Consider the following 19,095-nt stretch of genomic DNA (forward strand, 5'->3'; position numbering starts at 1 on the left):
CATGTGTTTTGCACTGTCCTGTTGCACAAAAATATGCAGATGCAGATTATTTTCGATACTACCATCCCCCTCAAATTTCGGAAACAATGTATATGGGCCTCAGAACATGGACAGACAGGACAGATATTTGTGGAACATACTCATGGCAGCTGGAAAGGAGCCAAAATGGATGACACAAACTGTCACGACGATTAAGGACATCATAACAGACAAACACAATCACATTTTGGATTTAATATGCTTTAACACTTATTTTCTTTGGATGCCACAGCCTTATTTTCTCATTTAATTATTTACTTATCTTGTGTCCCCTCTGGTCCTGCTGTTTTGTTTTAGTTTTTTTATGTATGTTTTTGTTGTTTTACAAATCTATTTAAATCAAATCAAATTGCTCCACATCTTAATCACTTACATGTTTGATTGTAGAGACTCATGATCCAAAATGATCAACCAATGTGTTATATATGCTCTGCTGCCCCCTTGTGTTCATGTTCAAGTGGCTTTGAGAGTTCAACTCAAAACAGTCAATGGAAATATATTCAACACAGAGAAAATAAAGCAGTTAATAATAACTTTATTGTAAAAATTTGGTAGATGGAAAAAATAACAGTACATGTGTTTACATTATTGCATTTTTTGGGAGAATAACATACCAGAGGTAAATCTGAGACAAATCTATACATTGTATCTTATCTTTTATTACTGTATTAGCACACAAAATAAAGTAATATGCATTAGTAGGATATTGCTTCGACAATACTGTAATGTAAAGCATGCAACTGTAAACTGTTTGATAGATAAAGCAACTTAACAATAACAGCAATTTACAGAGAGCATAAAGTCTTTTAATTCCGTAATATTGATCTGATCAGTTAGTAGAAAAACCCAGACTGATTGAATTTAAAACCTGATGCGTTTTTTTTAGTTTCCATTTCATAATTTTAAACAACGTATCCCAATTCGGATATTTGCATACAATAAGGGCAATACTAAACAATCTTGTACTAGATAGTGTATATTTACAGTAATAACAAATTACTGAAGCAAACCAGGCCACACAATGACCCTAAATATATAAATATAGCTATTATATATGGGACCCACCTCACTTGCAACAGCCTTTCACCTTTTTATAAATATAAATATATTTATCTTTACTTACAAACAGTTGAAGACAAACATTGTAAGGGACTTAAATACAAAATTATTTCCCATGTGAGAAATTAAATGTTATGCAAATTAGAAAATAAATCTGGAATGGTAGAGTTAAAATGACATGAATATGTGCATTTGTAAGTATATTTTGCGTCACTGTTATTGGACATGAATCAGTCTAAGTGGTACCAGGAGGAGGGTTGGCGCATCACCGCTGTTTGAGGAGGATTCTGTACATGGCAAAGCCCAGAACAGCAAATACTGAGGCCCCAACACTCGCTCTGAGCCAGAAGGTGGAGCTCTTCAGATCAGCTTGGTTCAAATGTCTGTGGACGAGAAAAACTCATTTGTAATCAAAATATAACCTGAATTGATGAACGCCTGCTTGTATCAGATTAAAAGTGATGACTATATTAAAAGATGCAACATGTTTTATCCTTGAGAATGAACAAAATGCTCTATTGAGCCTTCCAGCAGTGTATGGAACCATCATCCACAAGATGTATTAGAATTATTATTATCATTATTAGGAGCATAAATTTGGCGGCAGTGAAGAAGAACATAGAAAAAAATAAAAGGCTGACACACACTATTCTATAACTGAAAATCAAAAAATAGACAAAAGCTCAATTTGAAAATAGACAATTTTGAAAGACTTTGGACCAAATGTGACTTGCTTTTAACTTGCTTCAGACAATTTCCTAGATGCTAGGAAATCCATAGACGATTGGAGACCGATAATGCATTTTCTACAACATTATAACTTCCATCTCTTGTATTGCCAGTTTTCATTTTCTCCTCAAAGACTCATTGTTAAAAAGAAAAGAAGTGTTAAGAGGACCTTCTGAGTACGACAGCGTAGAGCTTGGCCCTGATGGTCTGCAGAAGCTCAGAGTTGAGGAAATTCTGACACAAGCAGAAGGTACAGCGGTTACAAGTGCACATGCAGCGCAGCCGGGCGTGACTGAGGAGGAACATTGCAGAGAAGACGCCCCAACACACAAGAGAAAGAGAAGGAGGTTAGAGAAACGTGCCGTCACCATGTTAATCCAGACACTGGATCATCATTTCACAGGCCAGATGCATCAAGACAAGATCAACCATTTCACTGTTATTATTATTATTAGCACATTTACATTTCAAAGGTTTTACAGAACACACCATTTAGACATATTTTAAAAATATTTTTAGCATGAAGAAAAATGACTACACACTTAAAATGTACTTTTTTCCCCTGATGTTTTCTCATGTAGAAGTAATGTTTTATTTCAGAAACCAAACAAAACCTGACTATTTTAGATAAGTATACTTACGGGTACATGGCCATGGTGGCCAGTTTGGTGTAGATGTCTCTGCTCGGGGCAGTTGAGGCGTTACAAGTGAAGGACTGAGGCGGAGGCATCTTGTGTCTCCTACAAAACTCCAGAGGACTGCAGCCGTACATCTGTTTTACCTCAGGAAGATCTGACTTTGCAGCGATCATCATACACGGGATCTTACTGTCCATGAAGTAATGCTGGAAATGAACATGAAACTCTTGAATGGTATGTTGAGAAGTTAGAAAATGTTGTCGGCAAAAGGTGAAAGGTTACCTTAAATACTTTGGCACAGTATTCAAAGGAGTAAGGATTACTGACATCATAGACCAGACAGACAATGTCGCAGGCTAAATCTGCATCATTCAGGTAGTCAAAGTCAGGAAACACCTCATGAAGCTAAAAATGTAGGGGAAAAACATAATTAATAAAGATATAATTTAGGTTTATGATTACGCCTGACCCACTAAGGCTTAATCCTTTGTTTTACATCTATAAATAAAAGGTCACAAGCAAAACTCACAAGAAGATATTTCTCCTGCCCATAAACAAAAGTTGTGCTGATGGCATAGTACGATCGGTGTTCCTCGCTGATGGTCTTTTGGTGCTACAATTAAAAAAAGAAAAATACATGAGATATTGACAAAAAATAACATCTCCTCAGCCAATATTTCAACAAAGCATCAGGAAGGTCCTAAACTGTGCCTGTTAATGTCTTGGTTGAGATTCAAATATTGCGCAAAACATGAATGGAGCATAAAATGAACCAGAAAATACTTTTTAATCTTGTTTGGAAGATTACAGTTGATGTTTCTGTCTCTTTTTACTTGTTTTAATCATATTTCCAAAACAACAATACATTTTTCGATATGTGTCTCGCCTCTATTAGTTACTATTTGTTTGTACAACTTGATTTAATTTAATGTGATGGCAATTTTTGGTAAACCTGTGCAAAAAATGGATTTACAGTACACAATTTACACAGGAATATAGAAATAATCTGTATTTGAGGCAGTATTATTTGGTCAGTTCATACTCATCTTTACCGAATGAGTAACTGTTTGAAACGGTTGTCTTTTACACGTTTACCGTGAGATTCTTGCCCAGAAAAGACAGGAGGAAGCCGCTCTTTCCGCTGCCGACGTCGCCGAACACGTTGCAACGGAAAACATTGCGCTGAGTCTGTTTCTTCTGCAGGTCAATCTTCTTAGCCCTGGTCACTGCAGGGGGCACAGCACACAGGCACCAAGCGGATCAGCTCACTTAAAGAGGCAAATGTAGCCGTTTCACTTATCTAAAGTCAACATAGAGTTAGATAAAGGCCTTTCCTGAACTGTATAACAATATAACAATAACAAGTATCCTACAAAAGGTTAATGCAACAAAAATACCTTCAGCTATTGCATTTGCCAGTAAATACAGCCTAAAGTTTGGTGCAAAAAAAAACAAAATAAAGAGACACAACATTATAGAGATATTGTCGTGTTTAGAGGCTGAATTACAAATAACTCTTTTACTACTGAGCAATATCAACACAGCTGCAGCTTATAGTAATGCAACTTCAGATATGACAATAATATTTACCAGTTATTCCCGACGCTTGGGACTCCTGCTCTGCTATTATTGAGTAACCGAGGTAACCCAGATATTCCAGGCATCGCTGCACATCGAGATACGTGGTTAACCTAACAAAACAAAACACCAGTTAAAAAAATAACTACATTTTAAGATTTTAGGTTAAAGCAGGGCTAAATGATTTCAGAAAAGCAATTCATTTACAATAATTGTGATTAGATTTACAATGTATGCTTTAATAGTATGATTTGTTTCGGAGTGCACTCTGTTTGACTTTTTTTGCATCCAAGAGTGTTTGGAAGAAGACTAAGACTCACAAGCATTTCAGTTTCATGTGTGCTGAGGTAAAAACTACAGGGTTTGTATGCAATAAGATGTAATGTTGTCATTTGCAGAGGAAATTATGTTACTTAATAAAAGGCACAGTATGTAACTTTCATTTCTACGAATTAAACTACATTTCCATGGAAACAAGCAGGAGAAGGAGGAGTAAGAGTCAATTTTGTGTAGATGCAGGCCCACTCGCAGTAAGAGTTTTAGTGCAAAAAACCTCCAAAATGAAAAAAATAAAACCAAAACAACATTCTTTCATTTATGTATATTTTTGGGCTTTACAGTTACATAGTGTGCCTTTAAATAATTGCAGTCTTTGCGCGTTATTAACTCCAATTTGTATTTGATTGTGATTCATTTTGCAGCCCTCAGTGCAGTGGCATTTTAGATGTCTGTTCCTTACGTCCACTGTGAGAGGAATCCCTGATACGTCACCCAGCCCTGTTCGTTGGTACACACGGTATTGTTCACGTCGGGACCCCAGGGCATGTACGGGAAAACATCGAACACGTCGCTCAGCTCGTCGGGTGACAGGGCACAGTCTCGGTCCTGAAAGAGGCCGCACAGACGGAGTCAAAGCGTGTAAACAAACACTTGGCATTTGGCACTTTCTCAACTTGACTTTTAAACCCTTTCTCTAATTCTCCTGTCAATCCTTTCCAAGTGGTCAAAAGTTTAATCGTTTCCCAGCAGGTGCTTAACATGAGTGTATTTTGGTGAAGATCCACATATAAACACTGGAGTAGACACGCAGGAGCCCACCTTGTCATGTTTGTCGAAGACGCTTTGGAGGAAGAGGTAGGCATTGTGGTTGAGCTCGGTGGTACAGTCAGGGGGGACTTTCAACCTGGAAAAAGACCTTTTATTATACGCGATATAAACAAAAACAACGGATTTAGATTCCGCTTTTCAGACACTGACGGAGGAAAGAGGTAGTCCTGATTGAGCTCAAGATCATCATCGTAACCAAATCTCCGCAGGACTGTCCAGGTGGTTTCGTGGCGACCTCTTTGAATGAATAAAGTGTGGAGAAACAAAAAACCTACACAGAAAACATAAATTAGGCAACTTTAGCTAACCATTTGTAAAGATGATCCTTCCTTTAATTGTTACCTTTCAAAGTAAGTCCATTATCGCGGACGCCGTCACTTAAATTCTTTTTGACCACATTTTTTACATCATCCAGCGCCTGTGGCTCTAAAGGAGAGTTGAAGCATGTCCGCTATGTAAAAAAAAGGGGAAAGTGTAAGAAAAGAGAAGCATAGTTGTGTCTTAACCACAGACAAAATGTTCACCTGGAAAAAGTTCAGCTCATTATCGTTCAGTATCCCGTCATTATCCAGATCCGACACTTTGAAGATACGAGTCAGGGCTTTCACACACATGGATCTCATCTGTTTCAGCAAAGGACAACAAAAGAGTCACAATGGAATATTCAGCTTTTTCAAAATAACTCAAATGGTATAAGCATAAGAGCTCTTTGTGCTGCGGGTCAACGTCTTACACATTTTTTCTCAGGACAGTAGAGAGGACCGGTGGGGTGCAGCACGGCCTTTTGGGCGTAGTAGAACAACTCAGAAATGTTCTTCAGGTTTTTTGCTGAACACTTTAAAAAAGGAAGGTGTCTATTAATATAATTCATAAAATAAAATGAAAAGCTAAACATCTGTCCAAGAGCAAATGTACATGTGGTTTATAATGATTAATACACATTTTTTCACAAATTAAATTGTTGCAGTTACATTTTCTGAAGGACGTTGTGTGAGAAGCATCTCAAGAACTTATATGTTGCATTTACTTGGCTAAAGGTAAAAGGTTCATCAAATGTATGCTGTTAATGTGAGGCCACTCCTGCTGGACGTACAATTCTACATGTGTGAGTGAGATAGGTCAGAGCCAGACGAGGGATTAACGCTCTGATCTGTCTGAGAGACAAGCTTGTGCCAATTAACAATCAACTCACCAGAAACATTGCAGGAGCTGTAAACAGTGAGACGAGAGGACTAAAGGGATCAGGATCAGGTCAACAGGTGGAGGGAAGTCAGATTAAGGAGAAAGTGAACAGCAAAATACACTGATTGTGTGTGTTCTGTGCATCAGTGTTTCATTCATTCACAACCTGGTGGTCGGGACCCAAACATTCTCCAAAGCTTATTACAAAAGAGATCCAAACTAGATTGTGTGAATTTTGATGATAAAATAATTAAATTTTTCCTAATAAGACAGCATCTGATCCGGTCGGAGAAGGGTGTTTGGCTCGCCAATGTATCCACAGATCAAATGGGGGTTACACTATGCTTAAATACTATTACGTTTACCTCCACACACGTCTCAATCTCACTGTACTGGTTCATGATGGGCAGAATGGTCTCCATACTGCTGTGCTCCACCAGGTCCGACTTGTTCCCCACCAAAATCAAAGGAACCCTTTGCATAGAAAAAGTAATTTATATTATATCAATGTACACATTATATTGAAGGGTTTTTAATAGTCAATGCATAATGAAAACAAGAGGAAACCCCACCTACTGTCCTTGTCTGTGTTGTCTGTGATCAGGGGGATCCAGTGGCTTGTCACCTGCGAAAACAGATTATTAACATTGTTTGTTCATTCAACACTTTAAACATTTGACTGCGAGCAGCAACTGACCTTCTCTATGGACTTTTTGTTGTTGACAGAGTAAACAATGCAAATCACATTTGCCTGTGCAAGAGAAACACACATTTGAATTGATGCCGAGCAGTTCCTGATATTTAACACTTTATAAAAATAACCTTAGAGATCTCCTGAAACAGCTGTTCATCCGTCTGTTCAGCCTCTGTGAAGAGGTTTAAGACATTTAGAGACGACTCATTTCTTATTGTAGTTTAAAAAATAAATTAAAATAAATGCACCAGAGTAGTCTACAATGTGTGTGGGCACTCGCTCTGGTGTGACATCTGCAGGAATAGTAATCTCCTCAGCTCGATAAGGAACCTACAAGAAAAACAATGGCTCAAATGTTACAACTCATCACCGGTTATGACCGGTTTAAAATTAAAAACTCCAAAGCAAAAACTTTTGTCTCAATAAGAGTTCATCACTCTTGGTTGATGAGCATGAGCACAGAGGAGGCACTTTCTACACAACAGTGTGTTTCAGGACAGGTTCAGTGGGATTGATCCTCACCACTTCTGGGAATTCCTCGCTGACCAGAGACATGATGAGAGAGGTCTTCCCCACTTTGGCTGCGGAGGAAAGATACACAAGGAGAAGTGTTGTGAAAGAGGGCCACACTGGAAGGGATGATGCGATTAACGAAGACTGTGGATTATACAACATATATGTCAGTGTGTGTATATAGTGAAATATTAATATAAACCAATTCAGACTTTGGATTTGACAGGAGCCAGATAAGGCAGACCTTGACTTATCGGGTCACACACGTTGTGTAATGAATGTTTTCAGCTCCAGGCCTAGTCCTCTGAACAGCATGAACAGCATGAATATTCACTTACACTCTCCCACCAACAGTATCCTCACGTCCTTGCGCATCTTCTCCAGCGTGGAGCGGCGGCAGCGGCTGCTGCCTGGTACACCCGGGTCCACACCGGGGTGAAGGCAGCATCTATGCCCTGCCCGTCGGACAGCAGCGGCCTGGCACCGCGGGCAAAGCTACGTGTGCATTTCAGCGCCTGGTTGACATTTTAGTGCATAATTCACCGGAAACGGGTCCAAAACGAAACTCAGTCAATAGTTCACAGGACGCAGGCTGTCATTTAAACAGCCCTACGCCAAAAAAGCCGTTCACCGTTAACCGACATGAACCTGTAAGCAACGTGTTTACGGCAGCGGCGTAACCATGGCCACGCCCCTCACACGGACCAAAGATCGTGTATTGGTATTTTTAATCAGCGGTAAGAAGCTTTCATCCAAACTACTCAAAAAAAATGACCCCACAACATTTTAGGTAAACTTTCCACTTTCATTCCAGCCAGAACTGTATAGGTTTATTTCATACAATCTTCATACATACCCAGATGATCAGGAAATTGAACCCAAGACTTTTTTACTGTGAGGCAGAAGCGCTACCAACTTCATCATTGGGCTGCCCTGTGGTGGCATGAAGTGTCTTGCCCAAGGACACATACATTTTTCTGGGAAGCATCAGGTCAGTTTGTACTCCAGAACTACAAGTAAAAACAATATCATAAACTCAAATCAAACATTAACAGAACTGTTATTAGGACATTAGTCCCTAAAACAAATTTTTCGTTAATTTACCTTCAGCTTTTAATTTTTTTTTTTGTCAAAACCCAACAAATGCTGATTTTAATGTCAATCAGCCTATCACTGCAGAAACCAGTTTCACTCATTCATATATTTAACAAAGAAAATCTGGGCTGGATTTAAATCTGAATTCCTCTGTGACTCAGAGCTTGTTTCTACTTATAATTAGAATAAATCAGTCACCACAGTCCAAAACTACAGTCTCAGCTTCACAAAAGCTCCAGTCAATTGTTTGTACTCTAAAGCAGGGGGGTCCACCGAGGGCTGCATTTTGAATCTTATACAGAGTAGAAGGTCAAAGACAACCCGACAATGAAGTGAACCATTCGGCATTTTTGATTTGACATTGTTTCGATGCCTACACACCTTTAATAAACATAAATATTAGGAACATAAATATTAGGTTGGTATAACATAAACAAGTTTTTCATTGTTTCATTTTGTTGGCCTGAGGGCCAACAAAAAAGTGTCTGAGGGCCGCATTAGGCCCCAAGGCCACAATTTGGACACCCCTCCTCTAAAGGGTTCAGGAACAGCTTCAGTTTTAATTGGGGGTCATGGGGGCATGACCCCCACCATTAATAACTTGACTCAGACAATACTCATAATTAATAAACACGTAATTAATAAAATAGACAAACACAAAAAGTCAATGAACTTTAAATAAATAAAAATATACAATGCTAAATGAGTATATAACATATTACAAAAGTGATAGCAGCAGTTGTGTATGAAATACATATACTTGTCAGGGTGTCCAGTCCTGGGTCATTTACCACCATCAAAACTTTTAGTTTAGTTTAAAAATAGTTGGTGGAAGTGTTCATTTCACTCTTCTAAGGCTGGCTTCATCTAAAAAAAACAAATCAAATACAACAGTCAGATGGTAATATTTCAAAGAACATTGTACTAGGGCAAAACCACATCTTACTTGCATAGTCTTCAGCACTCATGGGTAAAGAAATGACTTTCCTAAAGGCATTGAGCCAGTCGTGCTGGTCGTGTTCTTCCTCACACATAAAGACAAACTGTCTCCTGGGGGTTTGCAGGATGATGCCCCAGTGCCAGCGCCCACCCCTCGAGCTGCGCCCACTTAACTCTGACACAGAGTAACTGTGGCCCTCTGTGCCAATGAAGACAGCCCCCAGCTCTGTGGCATCCTGTGAGGACAGCAATGCTTTCTCATTATGGGACAACATACTATCGTTTATATGGACAAAACACTTACGAGAGGCGTTTTAAAATATAGAAGTTTACGATTCATAGAGCACAATGTGAACCACCTCTTCTTAAAGGGCTCACGCTGCTACAAATAACCCCAAAAAAGAACTGTTAATGTTTCACTCAAACCCCGTAATTGTTTGAAATATTTCTGAGAGTAACCGACCGTTGGCCCAGTTTTCTCCATGTATCCTTCCATTAGACAAGGTCTTGTGAGTTGAGGTATTAACTGAAATGAACCATAGTGAAGATGAATTATGCAGATAAAAAAGATTTCCTGTTAATTATTTTGCCTTACGTCAAGAACTTGAACAGTGGGGTTTTTCCTTTGGAGATAAGCCAAGCGTGTTTTCCGGAGCGCATTAAAAAAAGAAACAATAAACTGCAAAAAAGCAATAGACAGACAAAGTACTTTTGAGAATACAGTACAGTCATGTCAATACAATTCTACATTTACAATATAATACAGTTGTATATGATATGAAAATATGTGTGATTAGCCCAACTCACCTGTGCATTTTCATGGTAAACAAAGATATTTCTGGTTCTTTCGTCATTATGCAGAAAAGAAATCTGAAGCCCATGAGCGTGTCCTATTTTCTCTGGTTTAAAAACTGCATTTAGGTCCTTCATACTGATGATGTTTTTAGGTACTTTGCACTTGACAACATTGAACAAAATGTTAGCGAGACAAACTAGGCGTATGGTCATATTTAATGAATGGGACGACTACCCACATCCTCTTTTACAAAATATCGGAGGGTGAAGTCTTTCTGGGACAGAAAAAAGTTCCTCTTTAGAAACTGCTTGTTCTTTTTGCCCTTCTTCCAGAGCACAATCTCAAATGGATCTAAAAGACAATATTTATATTTTCATGGCATTTAGCTCACTTACATTATTCATTCTCTAGTTGTTTGGGCTTCTGTTGAACACTCATTACTCACCCAACATATATGCTTGTGGAAAGTCCGTGGCCTCAGCAGTAAACTCTTTTCTCTCATATTTTGCCTGTATCCACTGGTCCTTAAGCATACTGCCAATAAGACCAGAGACATTCAAATATAACACCAAGATTAACTTTAGCAAAACACTGCCTGTCTGGTGCTTCTATATTTGTCATTTAAATTAAAGTCACACCATTAGTTATTTTTAGTTTTGTTATTAATTATAGTAATTAGAGACTTATACTCACACACAGTCTTCCTGTTGTGGTTGGTAATAAAAATCAGGGATGATTTTTTCATAGAAGGCTTTGACAATCAAATTCCCCCTTTTCCGCATGGACTGCAACAACAAAATAATGATTACAATTATTTAATTAAATTCACATTTCTGGTTTTGCCTGATAACTTTTTTGCTGAGACATGTTTTATCTTGGTCACACAAAGTAGAGTACAAAAACAAAAAAATCATTTTAAACTGTGTTCTAGGGAAATGTTGTGTATATAATTTGCATGTGATAGTAAATACAGTTCCCTCTTCATTTAACACACTTTAATACCTCCACAAGTGTGTCATCCCAGAAATCCAGCCGCACTGATTTGACTCTGCTCACAGAAGGGATATTACGGTGCAGCCCAGAGCAGTTGAGACATACAAATATGCCCAGAGTGTAAGACGCCCAGTCAGGTTCTGTGGATTCAAAACATTTGATATGGTAAAACTAGTTTACAGTTTGTCATTTTTCACTCTTGCACATAACACATTAGTTGTAGAGAACAGGTATACTGAACTTCCTCTAAACCATTGACAAGTTTGGCAGAAAAAAACACAAAGATGTCAAACCTCAAATATTGAAATCAGCCATATTGTGAATCACTAGAGTGTGATACGTTACTGTACTTGCCTGGAGATCCACAGTCAGCACATACGTTATTCCCAAGTTTTTGCATCAATTCAAGTAGGATTTTGTTATTTCTTTCCAGACTTGCCATGAGTAAAATGTGTGAGCTCAAACAAAAGAGCTATTTATTAGGTTCAAACTCCATTATTTGACCCCACCTCTAACCACTCACTGCTATTACTGCAGTGTGACTGAGCTGGACAGCATTTCCTCTTACCAGCACAGCATCATGACGTTTATTGTTCAGCACACAAATGCAGAGGTCTAGAAATAACAGAGAAAGGAAGTGAAACAATGTCACCTTTTTATCACTGTTTCTGGTGACTGTGCATTTCATTTAAACAATGACATATAAATATAATTCATACTTCACTTTCCATGTGTTTATTTTACCTTGGTAAAGTAATTTTAATATTTGACAAATTGAATTCAGGTTTATGGGAGTTGGGTGGGAGCTGATTAAGCGGCACTGCGCCACCAAGACCCCGGAACTTTGTGAAGCAGTATCTTTTCCGCCGGAATTATAAATGTGTAACACTGCGACTGAAGGGCGACGCCGCTGTGCTGAAACTACAATATGTTGACGCTAAAGTTATTATTTTCTTAATATTATTGTCTATAATGTGGGTCGCAAGGCAGTTCCTTGCATCTGTAGCTCAAAGAGGTAGGCTTATCTTTATTACGTGCAGTATTCGCAGGTGTTTTTGTTGTAACAAGCAACAACCGGTTGGATTTGTCCAAGTCGCAGATGAACAAAATCACTATAATCATGAATACACACTCTACATTAATATTAAAGTTGGATTGCGTGGTATTGACAAAAATGTATCACCTCGATTACAATATTCAGACTATTTAAACAAAGCGTCAGGAATGTGCTAAAAGTAAATATCTTGCTTGAGGTTTAAGTCTAGTACAAAATGTGAATCGACCATAAAATTGCCACAGAAGGTCAGAAATGTCACTTTATTCCTGTTTGGGAGATTACTCTCTGCATCTGGCTCAGTCTCAAGTATAGACGATATATTTGATATTGTAATTGTACATACCCAGAACTACAATTGTGACATTTTCCATTTTAATTCTGATTTTAAAGTATGACTTTTTTCTTACCCTTGCAGCACAGCCTGGCCTATTCCAACGGACCCCACAGTGCTCCCTCCCTAAAGTCGAGCTTCGTTATCTGCAGTGCACCTGCTGCTGGAGAAGCCGTGTCCCTGTGGTCGGCTTTGAGACCTTGAACGCCTCCATTGTCGGATCTGTTCCCTGCAAAGATGATGACGGCAAGCCCCTGGACGCCTACTACACGACCGAGCAAAGAGAATCCATCCTGAAGCTTCTCAACAACGCAGCGCTGCCCGAGCTGTCCGGGGTCAAGCTGCTCCGGGGTCGAAAATCCCACAACATTGTAGAGTACAGGACTAAAAATGGGCCGTTCAAGACTCTGGAAAGCGTGGTGAATGTGCCACTTCTCAAACACAAAAGTGCTGTGGTTGTGTTCAACTCCATCCTCAATCCTGTTAAAAAGGAGCGGAAGGTTAAGATTCATCTGGCCAAGTTCATCAGACCAGAGGTGGACAGGTCCTGGCTGGAGGTAAAACCCATGTAGGGCTGCACACTATTGTAGAAAAACTGACTGCGGTTAGTTTTTGCGGTAAATCTATAAAGTAAGCTACTGTTCATAGTGCACATTGTAAACAACTCCAGAAGCATTAACATTTGAGGGAAGATGAATACTATAGAACAGTTTTGCAGTGGTCCAAACTACAGATACAACCTGTTTTTCTATTTAAAACATACAGGAGGGTTAGTATTTTGCAGCCATTAAAATGTGATAAATGTGCCGAATAAAATGTAATGTGATATTTTAACAGTTTACTTGTTTTTTCAGGATGCTGGCTCTATAGTTTCCATTGTATGTGGCACAAATAAAATAGCCTGGGCTCATGTGGATCGTGGGATGATGGTCTTGGATTGGCAGCAGATCGACTGTCCCAACTTTCTGAAGGGAACATACCTGGCTTCTTTTTACCTCACGGATGTAGGACTTGCAAAACATTTCTACTTTATCGTTTCCTGTGAGGTTTTGACGGATATTGTTAACGACAGGTTTCTGCAGTTGTGGAGCTTCTTCCGGACGCCGACTTCTACATCATTGAGAAATCATCCATCTCGGTTCAGAATACGTCTTTGTTCCCTGTAATGGCTCATATGAGGACAGTGGAGGCCATGCTTTTCGCTTTGCTGGAGCCAAGAGTCCCACAACCGGAGCCGAATATCCCTCCGAGGTGACGACCATCATCATTCATAACAACTTGTATTTTTAACCGTTTTACAAGTGTTAATTTTGCCTGTCGTAGAGTGCTGAACATGATGCGCATGGCTGTCGGGCGACACTTCGGGCTCATGGTGGGTGAATCTCGGACCAGCGGAGCACAAACTGTGAGACGACTCATGACCGAATCCGTGACTCAAAAGCTGCCGAGGATAAACTTCCCTTCTGAGCTCTTGGTCAAACACAGGAACTCTTTTCAGATGGGCAGCCGACGCACAGGAGAGGAACTCTGCGATGCTCTACTCCAGGCCGTAGCTTTTTATGAGCTCCTCAGCGAATCGTCTGGATAATGGTTACTCACATGTTATATAATACCACAGCAACCGCACAACTCTAAAAAACCTCGACACTGCAAACATACTGATTTATAGGTTCTTATACTTGATATCAAACTGCTGTCGAATTACATCGACAGTTTTCATGGTTGGTTTTAATAAATTATATATAATATATTTGGATTTATGTCCGTCATTCTCTCTCTGGTCTTGTTTTGTTTGTTTTTTCATGTTTGTATATATTCAATGTCACTATAAAGTTAAAGTTCAAAAAAATCTTATTTTAAATTATACATTTTAAATAAGGGAAAACCAAATGATAGAAAGTATTTATTCTTGTGCTTATAAAAGAAACCCATTTCATACTTGGTAAACAACACAAAACATAATGCATGATGAGGTAGTTTTGCCTTTACGTCTTAGGAGAATTCACATTCCAGAAGATGAACGGTTTCCTTTGCCAGTCTTAGGTGAGTTCTGAGGGCCTTAACGCACCTACAAAGAGCATAAAGAGAATAAGTAAACAAAATAAAAAAATAACTTTTAATGTGAATCCTCTTTGTATTTGTAACACCTGAATAGCTCTTCTTGTCTTCGTTTTCTCCACTTCCTGTGTGTGCGGCAGATGAAGCGTATGGCGGGGAGATAGTCGATACAGACGGCGCGTTTATTGTGGAGCAAACTGAAGTATCGACCGCTCAGAATTCTCCTGCTTAAATCAAACCTTTGAGAAACACTAATAAAAGATACACGTTTTCAAACAAAATTGACAAATAAGTGGATTTAACATGTATGTATCTAGAGTCATACTCACATGAATGGATCCAGATGTTGAGTGATCAAATTGAGGTTTTTGTGGTTGGAAGTTTCTCCTCGTCTGAACTTCTGGACTTTGTCTGAAACTTGCCTCCAGCACCGGTGAAACCCCAAAGCCTCCAATGTGGCACCAAAATCCAGCATCATCTCATCGTTTTTGTCCTCTTCCTCCTTCATCTCATCCAAGAACCCGTCCTGTATCTTTGCCCCAGTCCAAACAAATTCCTGTATGTTACATGGAGCTGCCGCTGGAACTGTGGCATCAATGAAGGACGCCAAGTCAAAGAAATCAGACAAAGCGGTCAGGCCGTTCGCCGTTTCCAGTTTATCAGTGGCACATTGTGGTGTTTGAGGAGTTGGTGAGTAGCTCATTGGCGGAGACAAAATATTCTTCTTTCTGCTGAGTCTAGATTTAGTCTCGGCAGTAGACCTGGTGGAATATCGACCGAAGGTTTCTATTTGTTTAGTGTCACAGAACAGCATTTTACCACCTGAACCACGATACGCATTGCCCAGTTCATTTGCATTAAAGTGCAAAAGGAGCCCTAGGTTGGCGTAAAGCAAAGGGAAACCATTCCTCCAACTTTCCGTCATGGGCAGCAGTATTTCAGTCATCTGTTGCGGTGTCCATAAAGGCGCCTGTAAAATAGAAGCCAAAAATGTACTCAAACTGGGCCAAAAACGCATCAATGAAATCGCGACGCTGATACGCACTCGTAAAAGCTGCAGCAAGTTATTTTCATTTACAGATTGAAGTCCTAACATGTTGGCGCTGCAGCCTTTATAAGTGAACTCCCCCTCATTGACTTGGAAAAAAGAAAAGAAAAGGAAAACTCAGCATTATTGTGAATTCATGATTTGAATATTGAAATGGTGCTTGCAGAGATGACTCACATGTACGTCTTCCATGACCTGCAGTGTTGGTCCATAGCTGCAGCTGGAGCAGACATCGCCGCACATCTCCACGCGTCACGGTGAAAAGAGTCTTCACGTCGTCCGGGTCGACCTGGGCTTTCTCTGCCAAACAAACCAGCTGCAGGTAGCTACAGACGACGGCCTTCAAATGAAAGAAACGCGCTTGTTATTTATTCCGAGGGACTTTAGCTGATCACGTCAAGACTTGAGCTCGTCTTACCATCGATGGAGTTTGAAAAACGATTTCATCCAAGCTGGAGTTGAATCGCTCTCCGAACAAAGGATCTACGAAAAACACATTTATTTGACGAACATTTGAATCAGCTGGAATGTCAATCTATTAAATTGATTAGTGCTGCAACAATTAATCAAAAGTAGACAATAAAAAATATTCCTAGTCATATTTTGATCATTGTAATAGTCATCGGGACTTTACAGACTCTAAAATGCACACGGACAAACAGTGCCATTATTGAAGCAAACATGAATTAATTGAAATGATTTGAATTTCTTCTTATTATATATTGTATTATTATATCCACTTTATCTGTAAATATTGTCTATCCAGAAGTGTTCGGTCTTTATATTTCAACCTTTATCTGATTGATAATGTATTTAAAACGTCAGAAGAATGAATAATTTAACTACTCGACTAATTGTAAAAAAGAATCATTAGTTACAGCCCTACAACAAACAACTGTATTCATCCCGTGTAATAATAAATGTGTTGCCTGCTGTTGTTTGTGCGCGTACCGCTGGTCGTCAGGACAACAGGTCTTTTTGTAGTTCTCATAAAGGTCTTGATGGCTGCGAGAAATCCTACGTCGTCTTCAAATATGACATCCACCTGCAATAAAAAAATAATAAAACACGGCATTTTTCGTTTTGTTTTAATTCCAAAGTTCAGAATTGCCAAATGATTTACCTCTTCAAAGAGAATGAGAGATGTGGTCACGTTTTTGCTGGCCGTCCCGTCTTGATCTGTACATTTCGTTGGGTTCTTACAGGGCGACGCCCCAGTTTTACGGTTTAAATCATCTGCTTTTGCCTTCGTCTTAAAATAGCTGGTCAAAGTGATGGGTTTAGCGCTTTCCTCACGTTTCTGCGCTCGTTTCTTTTTGCAGGTGGAGACGGAAGCCTTTACGGTCGTCTTTGCTGCGGAAAATAAACACAAATCAATCACATTATCGTCAATAATTTGTATGTAAATCCAATTGTATCCTACCGGGCAAGGTGTCCGATTTGAGTGAGCTCCGGGCCGTGTTGTAGCTGTTGAAGAAAGCTGGCTTCAATGGGTCTTTGCTGGAAATCTCCACTAGATGGGATTGAGTTGCCTCCTTCAGCTGGGCCAGCACTTCTCTGCCGCTGCGTTGCGAGGAGCAGTTCACCTCAAAAACCTGGTGAGACAAATGTGTTGTTTGCATCACACACAAAACCACCGTCTCAGCGTTTTCACAGACCTTGAAGCCGAGTTCCGCGGCACACGCGTACACCGAGGCCGTCTTGCCCACACCTGGAGGGCCAGATATGAGGACGGTGTTACATAAGTGCTTTTCTGTCCCGTCCTCTGACCCCACCTCATCCTCAAAGTCCCCACAGTCCCACGAGTCTGCAAAGAAGCATTAGAAAGTCCCAAAAAACGTCACGTCAACACAAATATATGTAAAGTCGTCATTTCGACTGTGCACCATTGCTCTGTGCCTCGTTTTTTCGTTTTTCGTTCTCGTCCTCAGCGTTTGATCGACGCTTCCACTTCATTAACCAGCTGGAACACACACAGTGACGTCGCTGGTTTTACTCACATGAATTACAGTTGATTCTTGGTGAAATCTTTTACAATTACCTGTGCAATTTCCCCACCGCAGACACGTTGCCGATGATTCCGCTGGAATGACGAGGGCGGTATTTATCTGTCCAGAGAACATCTTCACTGAATGGTTCTGTTTGAAAAAAATGAATAATAATAAACTGGTGATGACACATGTTTGATGAGACTGTACAATACGATGTTCAGATGAGGTGAATGAAGGATACCTCTTTGGAAAACCACTGTGGTCTTCTTGGTTGACTGCTGATCTGATTCTGCCTCTTCTGTGTTTTCATTTTCTGGCTCATTTCTCTGTCTGAGTGTCCGAGTGCGGCTCAATCTGTTAGTTCTGTGGTGCTTTTCAGGAGTTGACGTTGGACCTTCCTGAACAATATGTGAGGGGGCAAATGTTGCAGTGGTGGTGCAGACTTCTTCAGCCACACAGGACGTCCCATGTGCTTTATCCTGGTGGACGTTGTTCTGGACTGGTTGAAAATGTTCCTTGTCTGAAAGTGAGATTGACAATTACTAACAAAATATCTAGTAAGATCACTCACTGCACGTGTACAATTACTCACCACCGGAGGTGAAATCGTGTCCTTGTTGACAGCCTTTCTCGTGCAGGTGACTAAAAATATTGTTCACCGGAGAAACTTTGACATCTCTCAATCTCACGTGCAGATCCGAGATGGGCAGTTTATCTGGCTCCTGACAAGTAAAGGAGTCTGCTTCAATAATGTGAGGTCGACCAGAGCCATTTACACCTTTAGAGGCATTTGTTGTTCTCGAGAAAATAGGTGCAAGTCCAGTGCAATTTGAATCTGTATTTGAAAAATGTTGCTTGTTGTTCCACGGTGTTACATCCTTGACATGTGCCGTGTCCACATCAGCGCACCCCGACTCCGAGGAAATGTCAATTACCTGAGTTGTTTGTCCTTGATTTTTATTTGAACATCGCGCATTTTTACACGATTTGCTTCGCTTCAGTTTTGAGCGCATCTCAAACTCGATTGATTTTTTTTTTACAAATTCTCTCCAGCCTGTTAGAGACGGTACGGAACGACATCTGCAGACAAAGTTTTGCCTTTCAGTCTACAATTAAATAATGGGCTACAAGTTATCCTAAGTTTGCGGTTTGGTAAGTTTGCCGCTCCGGTGATGACGTTTAAACTGTGCGACTGCGAAAAAAGCCAGAGATCGTGTATGTTAAAAATAAGCAGTCACTCCGTCCTCA

At 39.8% G+C, this 19,095-nt stretch overlaps 4 protein-coding genes across 6 annotated transcripts; 1 reads left to right on the top strand and 3 right to left on the bottom strand.

Moving 5' to 3' along the window:
* Positions 1-893: 893 nt before the first annotated feature.
* On the bottom strand, positions 894-8,182 carry rhot1b (ras homolog family member T1). 3 transcript variants are annotated; one of them, XM_072462704.1, is made up of 20 exons: positions 7,878-8,182; positions 7,549-7,607; positions 7,275-7,356; positions 7,155-7,198; positions 7,030-7,083; positions 6,905-6,957; positions 6,698-6,806; positions 5,884-5,985; positions 5,675-5,773; positions 5,493-5,601; positions 5,301-5,421; positions 5,142-5,226; positions 4,783-4,928; positions 4,056-4,156; positions 3,561-3,691; positions 2,995-3,078; positions 2,748-2,870; positions 2,469-2,671; positions 1,997-2,061; positions 894-1,481 (listed from the first exon to the last, which is right to left on the bottom strand). In XM_072462704.1, the coding sequence occupies exons 1-20, from the start codon at positions 7,912-7,914 to the stop codon at positions 1,474-1,476; spliced, it is 1,815 nt and encodes a 604-aa protein (XP_072318805.1). In that variant the 5' UTR covers positions 7,915-8,182; the 3' UTR covers positions 894-1,473. The 3 variants fall into 3 exon arrangements, with proteins under 3 accessions (XP_072318805.1, XP_072318803.1, XP_072318804.1); XM_072462702.1 differs by having other exon boundaries at positions 895-1,481; positions 1,997-2,119; positions 7,878-8,181; XM_072462703.1 differs by lacking the exon at positions 1,997-2,061 and having other exon boundaries at positions 895-1,481.
* Positions 8,183-9,413: 1,231 nt separating this feature from the next.
* On the bottom strand, positions 9,414-11,997 carry LOC140377415 (arf-GAP with dual PH domain-containing protein 2-like). The gene is made up of 11 exons (XM_072462806.1): positions 11,717-11,997; positions 11,372-11,502; positions 11,063-11,154; positions 10,815-10,903; positions 10,608-10,720; positions 10,381-10,530; positions 10,169-10,252; positions 10,037-10,099; positions 9,878-9,955; positions 9,581-9,809; positions 9,414-9,501 (listed from the first exon to the last, which is right to left on the bottom strand). The coding sequence occupies exons 1-11, from the start codon at positions 11,802-11,804 to the stop codon at positions 9,473-9,475; spliced, it is 1,146 nt and encodes a 381-aa protein (XP_072318907.1). The 5' UTR covers positions 11,805-11,997; the 3' UTR covers positions 9,414-9,472.
* A 247-nt stretch (positions 11,998-12,244) lies between these two features.
* On the top strand, positions 12,245-14,375 carry tefm (transcription elongation factor, mitochondrial). Its single transcript, XM_072463556.1, has 5 exons — positions 12,245-12,377; positions 12,835-13,307; positions 13,605-13,754; positions 13,823-14,001; positions 14,074-14,375. Exons 1-5 carry the CDS (start codon positions 12,335-12,337, stop codon positions 14,336-14,338), a joined length of 1,110 nt encoding a protein of 369 aa, XP_072319657.1. The 5' UTR covers positions 12,245-12,334; the 3' UTR covers positions 14,339-14,375.
* Positions 14,376-14,727: 352 nt separating this feature from the next.
* Positions 14,728-18,881, bottom strand: atad5b (ATPase family AAA domain containing 5b). The gene is made up of 14 exons (XM_072463841.1): positions 18,440-18,881; positions 18,089-18,367; positions 17,898-17,994; positions 17,743-17,819; positions 17,515-17,663; positions 17,280-17,451; positions 16,980-17,209; positions 16,808-16,901; positions 16,275-16,339; positions 16,034-16,196; positions 15,854-15,945; positions 15,138-15,778; positions 14,898-15,059; positions 14,728-14,818 (listed from the first exon to the last, which is right to left on the bottom strand). The coding sequence occupies exons 1-14, from the start codon at positions 18,858-18,860 to the stop codon at positions 14,743-14,745; spliced, it is 2,718 nt and encodes a 905-aa protein (XP_072319942.1). The 5' UTR covers positions 18,861-18,881; the 3' UTR covers positions 14,728-14,742.
* Positions 18,882-19,095: the final 214 nt, after the last annotated feature.

This window comes from Eucyclogobius newberryi, unplaced genomic scaffold (genome assembly GCF_026437365.1).
Source record: "Eucyclogobius newberryi isolate DKJ021-1_F unplaced genomic scaffold, fEucNew1.0.hap1 SCAF_4, whole genome shotgun sequence".
Classification (NCBI taxonomy): Eukaryota; Metazoa; Chordata; class Actinopteri; order Gobiiformes; family Gobiidae; genus Eucyclogobius; species Eucyclogobius newberryi.

Coding starts and splice junctions, on each gene's coding strand:
- rhot1b (XM_072462702.1), bottom strand. CDS start 7,914: ATGCGCAAGGACGTGAGGATACTGTTGGTGGGAGAGT. Junction 7,084..7,154: donor TGTTTCAGGAGATCTCTAAG/GTTATTTTTATA, acceptor TCTCTTGCACAG/GCAAATGTGATTTGCATTGT. Junction 3,079..3,560: donor TTCTGGGCAAGAATCTCACG/GTAAACGTGTAA, acceptor TTTTAATTGTAG/CACCAAAAGACCATCAGCGA.
- LOC140377415 (XM_072462806.1), bottom strand. CDS start 11,804: ATGGCAAGTCTGGAAAGAAATAACAAAATCCTACTTGAATTGATGCAA. Junction 10,531..10,607: donor GATATTTTGTAAAAGAGGAT/GTGGGTAGTCGT, acceptor AATGTTGTCAAG/TGCAAAGTACCTAAAAACAT. Junction 10,253..10,380: donor TTTACCATGAAAATGCACAG/GTGAGTTGGGCT, acceptor GCTTTTTTGCAG/TTTATTGTTTCTTTTTTTAA.
- tefm (XM_072463556.1), top strand. CDS start 12,335: ATGTGGGTCGCAAGGCAGTTCCTTGCATCTGTAGCTCAAAGAG. Junction 13,755..13,822: donor CTTCTTTTTACCTCACGGAT/GTAGGACTTGCA, acceptor TGTTAACGACAG/GTTTCTGCAGTTGTGGAGCT. Junction 14,002..14,073: donor GAGCCGAATATCCCTCCGAG/GTGACGACCATC, acceptor TGCCTGTCGTAG/AGTGCTGAACATGATGCGCA.
- atad5b (XM_072463841.1), bottom strand. CDS start 18,860: ATGCGCTCAAAACTGAAGCGAAGCAAATCGTGTAAAAATGCGCGATGT. Junction 17,210..17,279: donor CAAATCGGACACCTTGCCCG/GTAGGATACAAT, acceptor TATTTTCCGCAG/CAAAGACGACCGTAAAGGCT. Junction 14,819..14,897: donor AGACAAGAAGAGCTATTCAG/GTGTTACAAATA, acceptor TGCTCTTTGTAG/GTGCGTTAAGGCCCTCAGAA.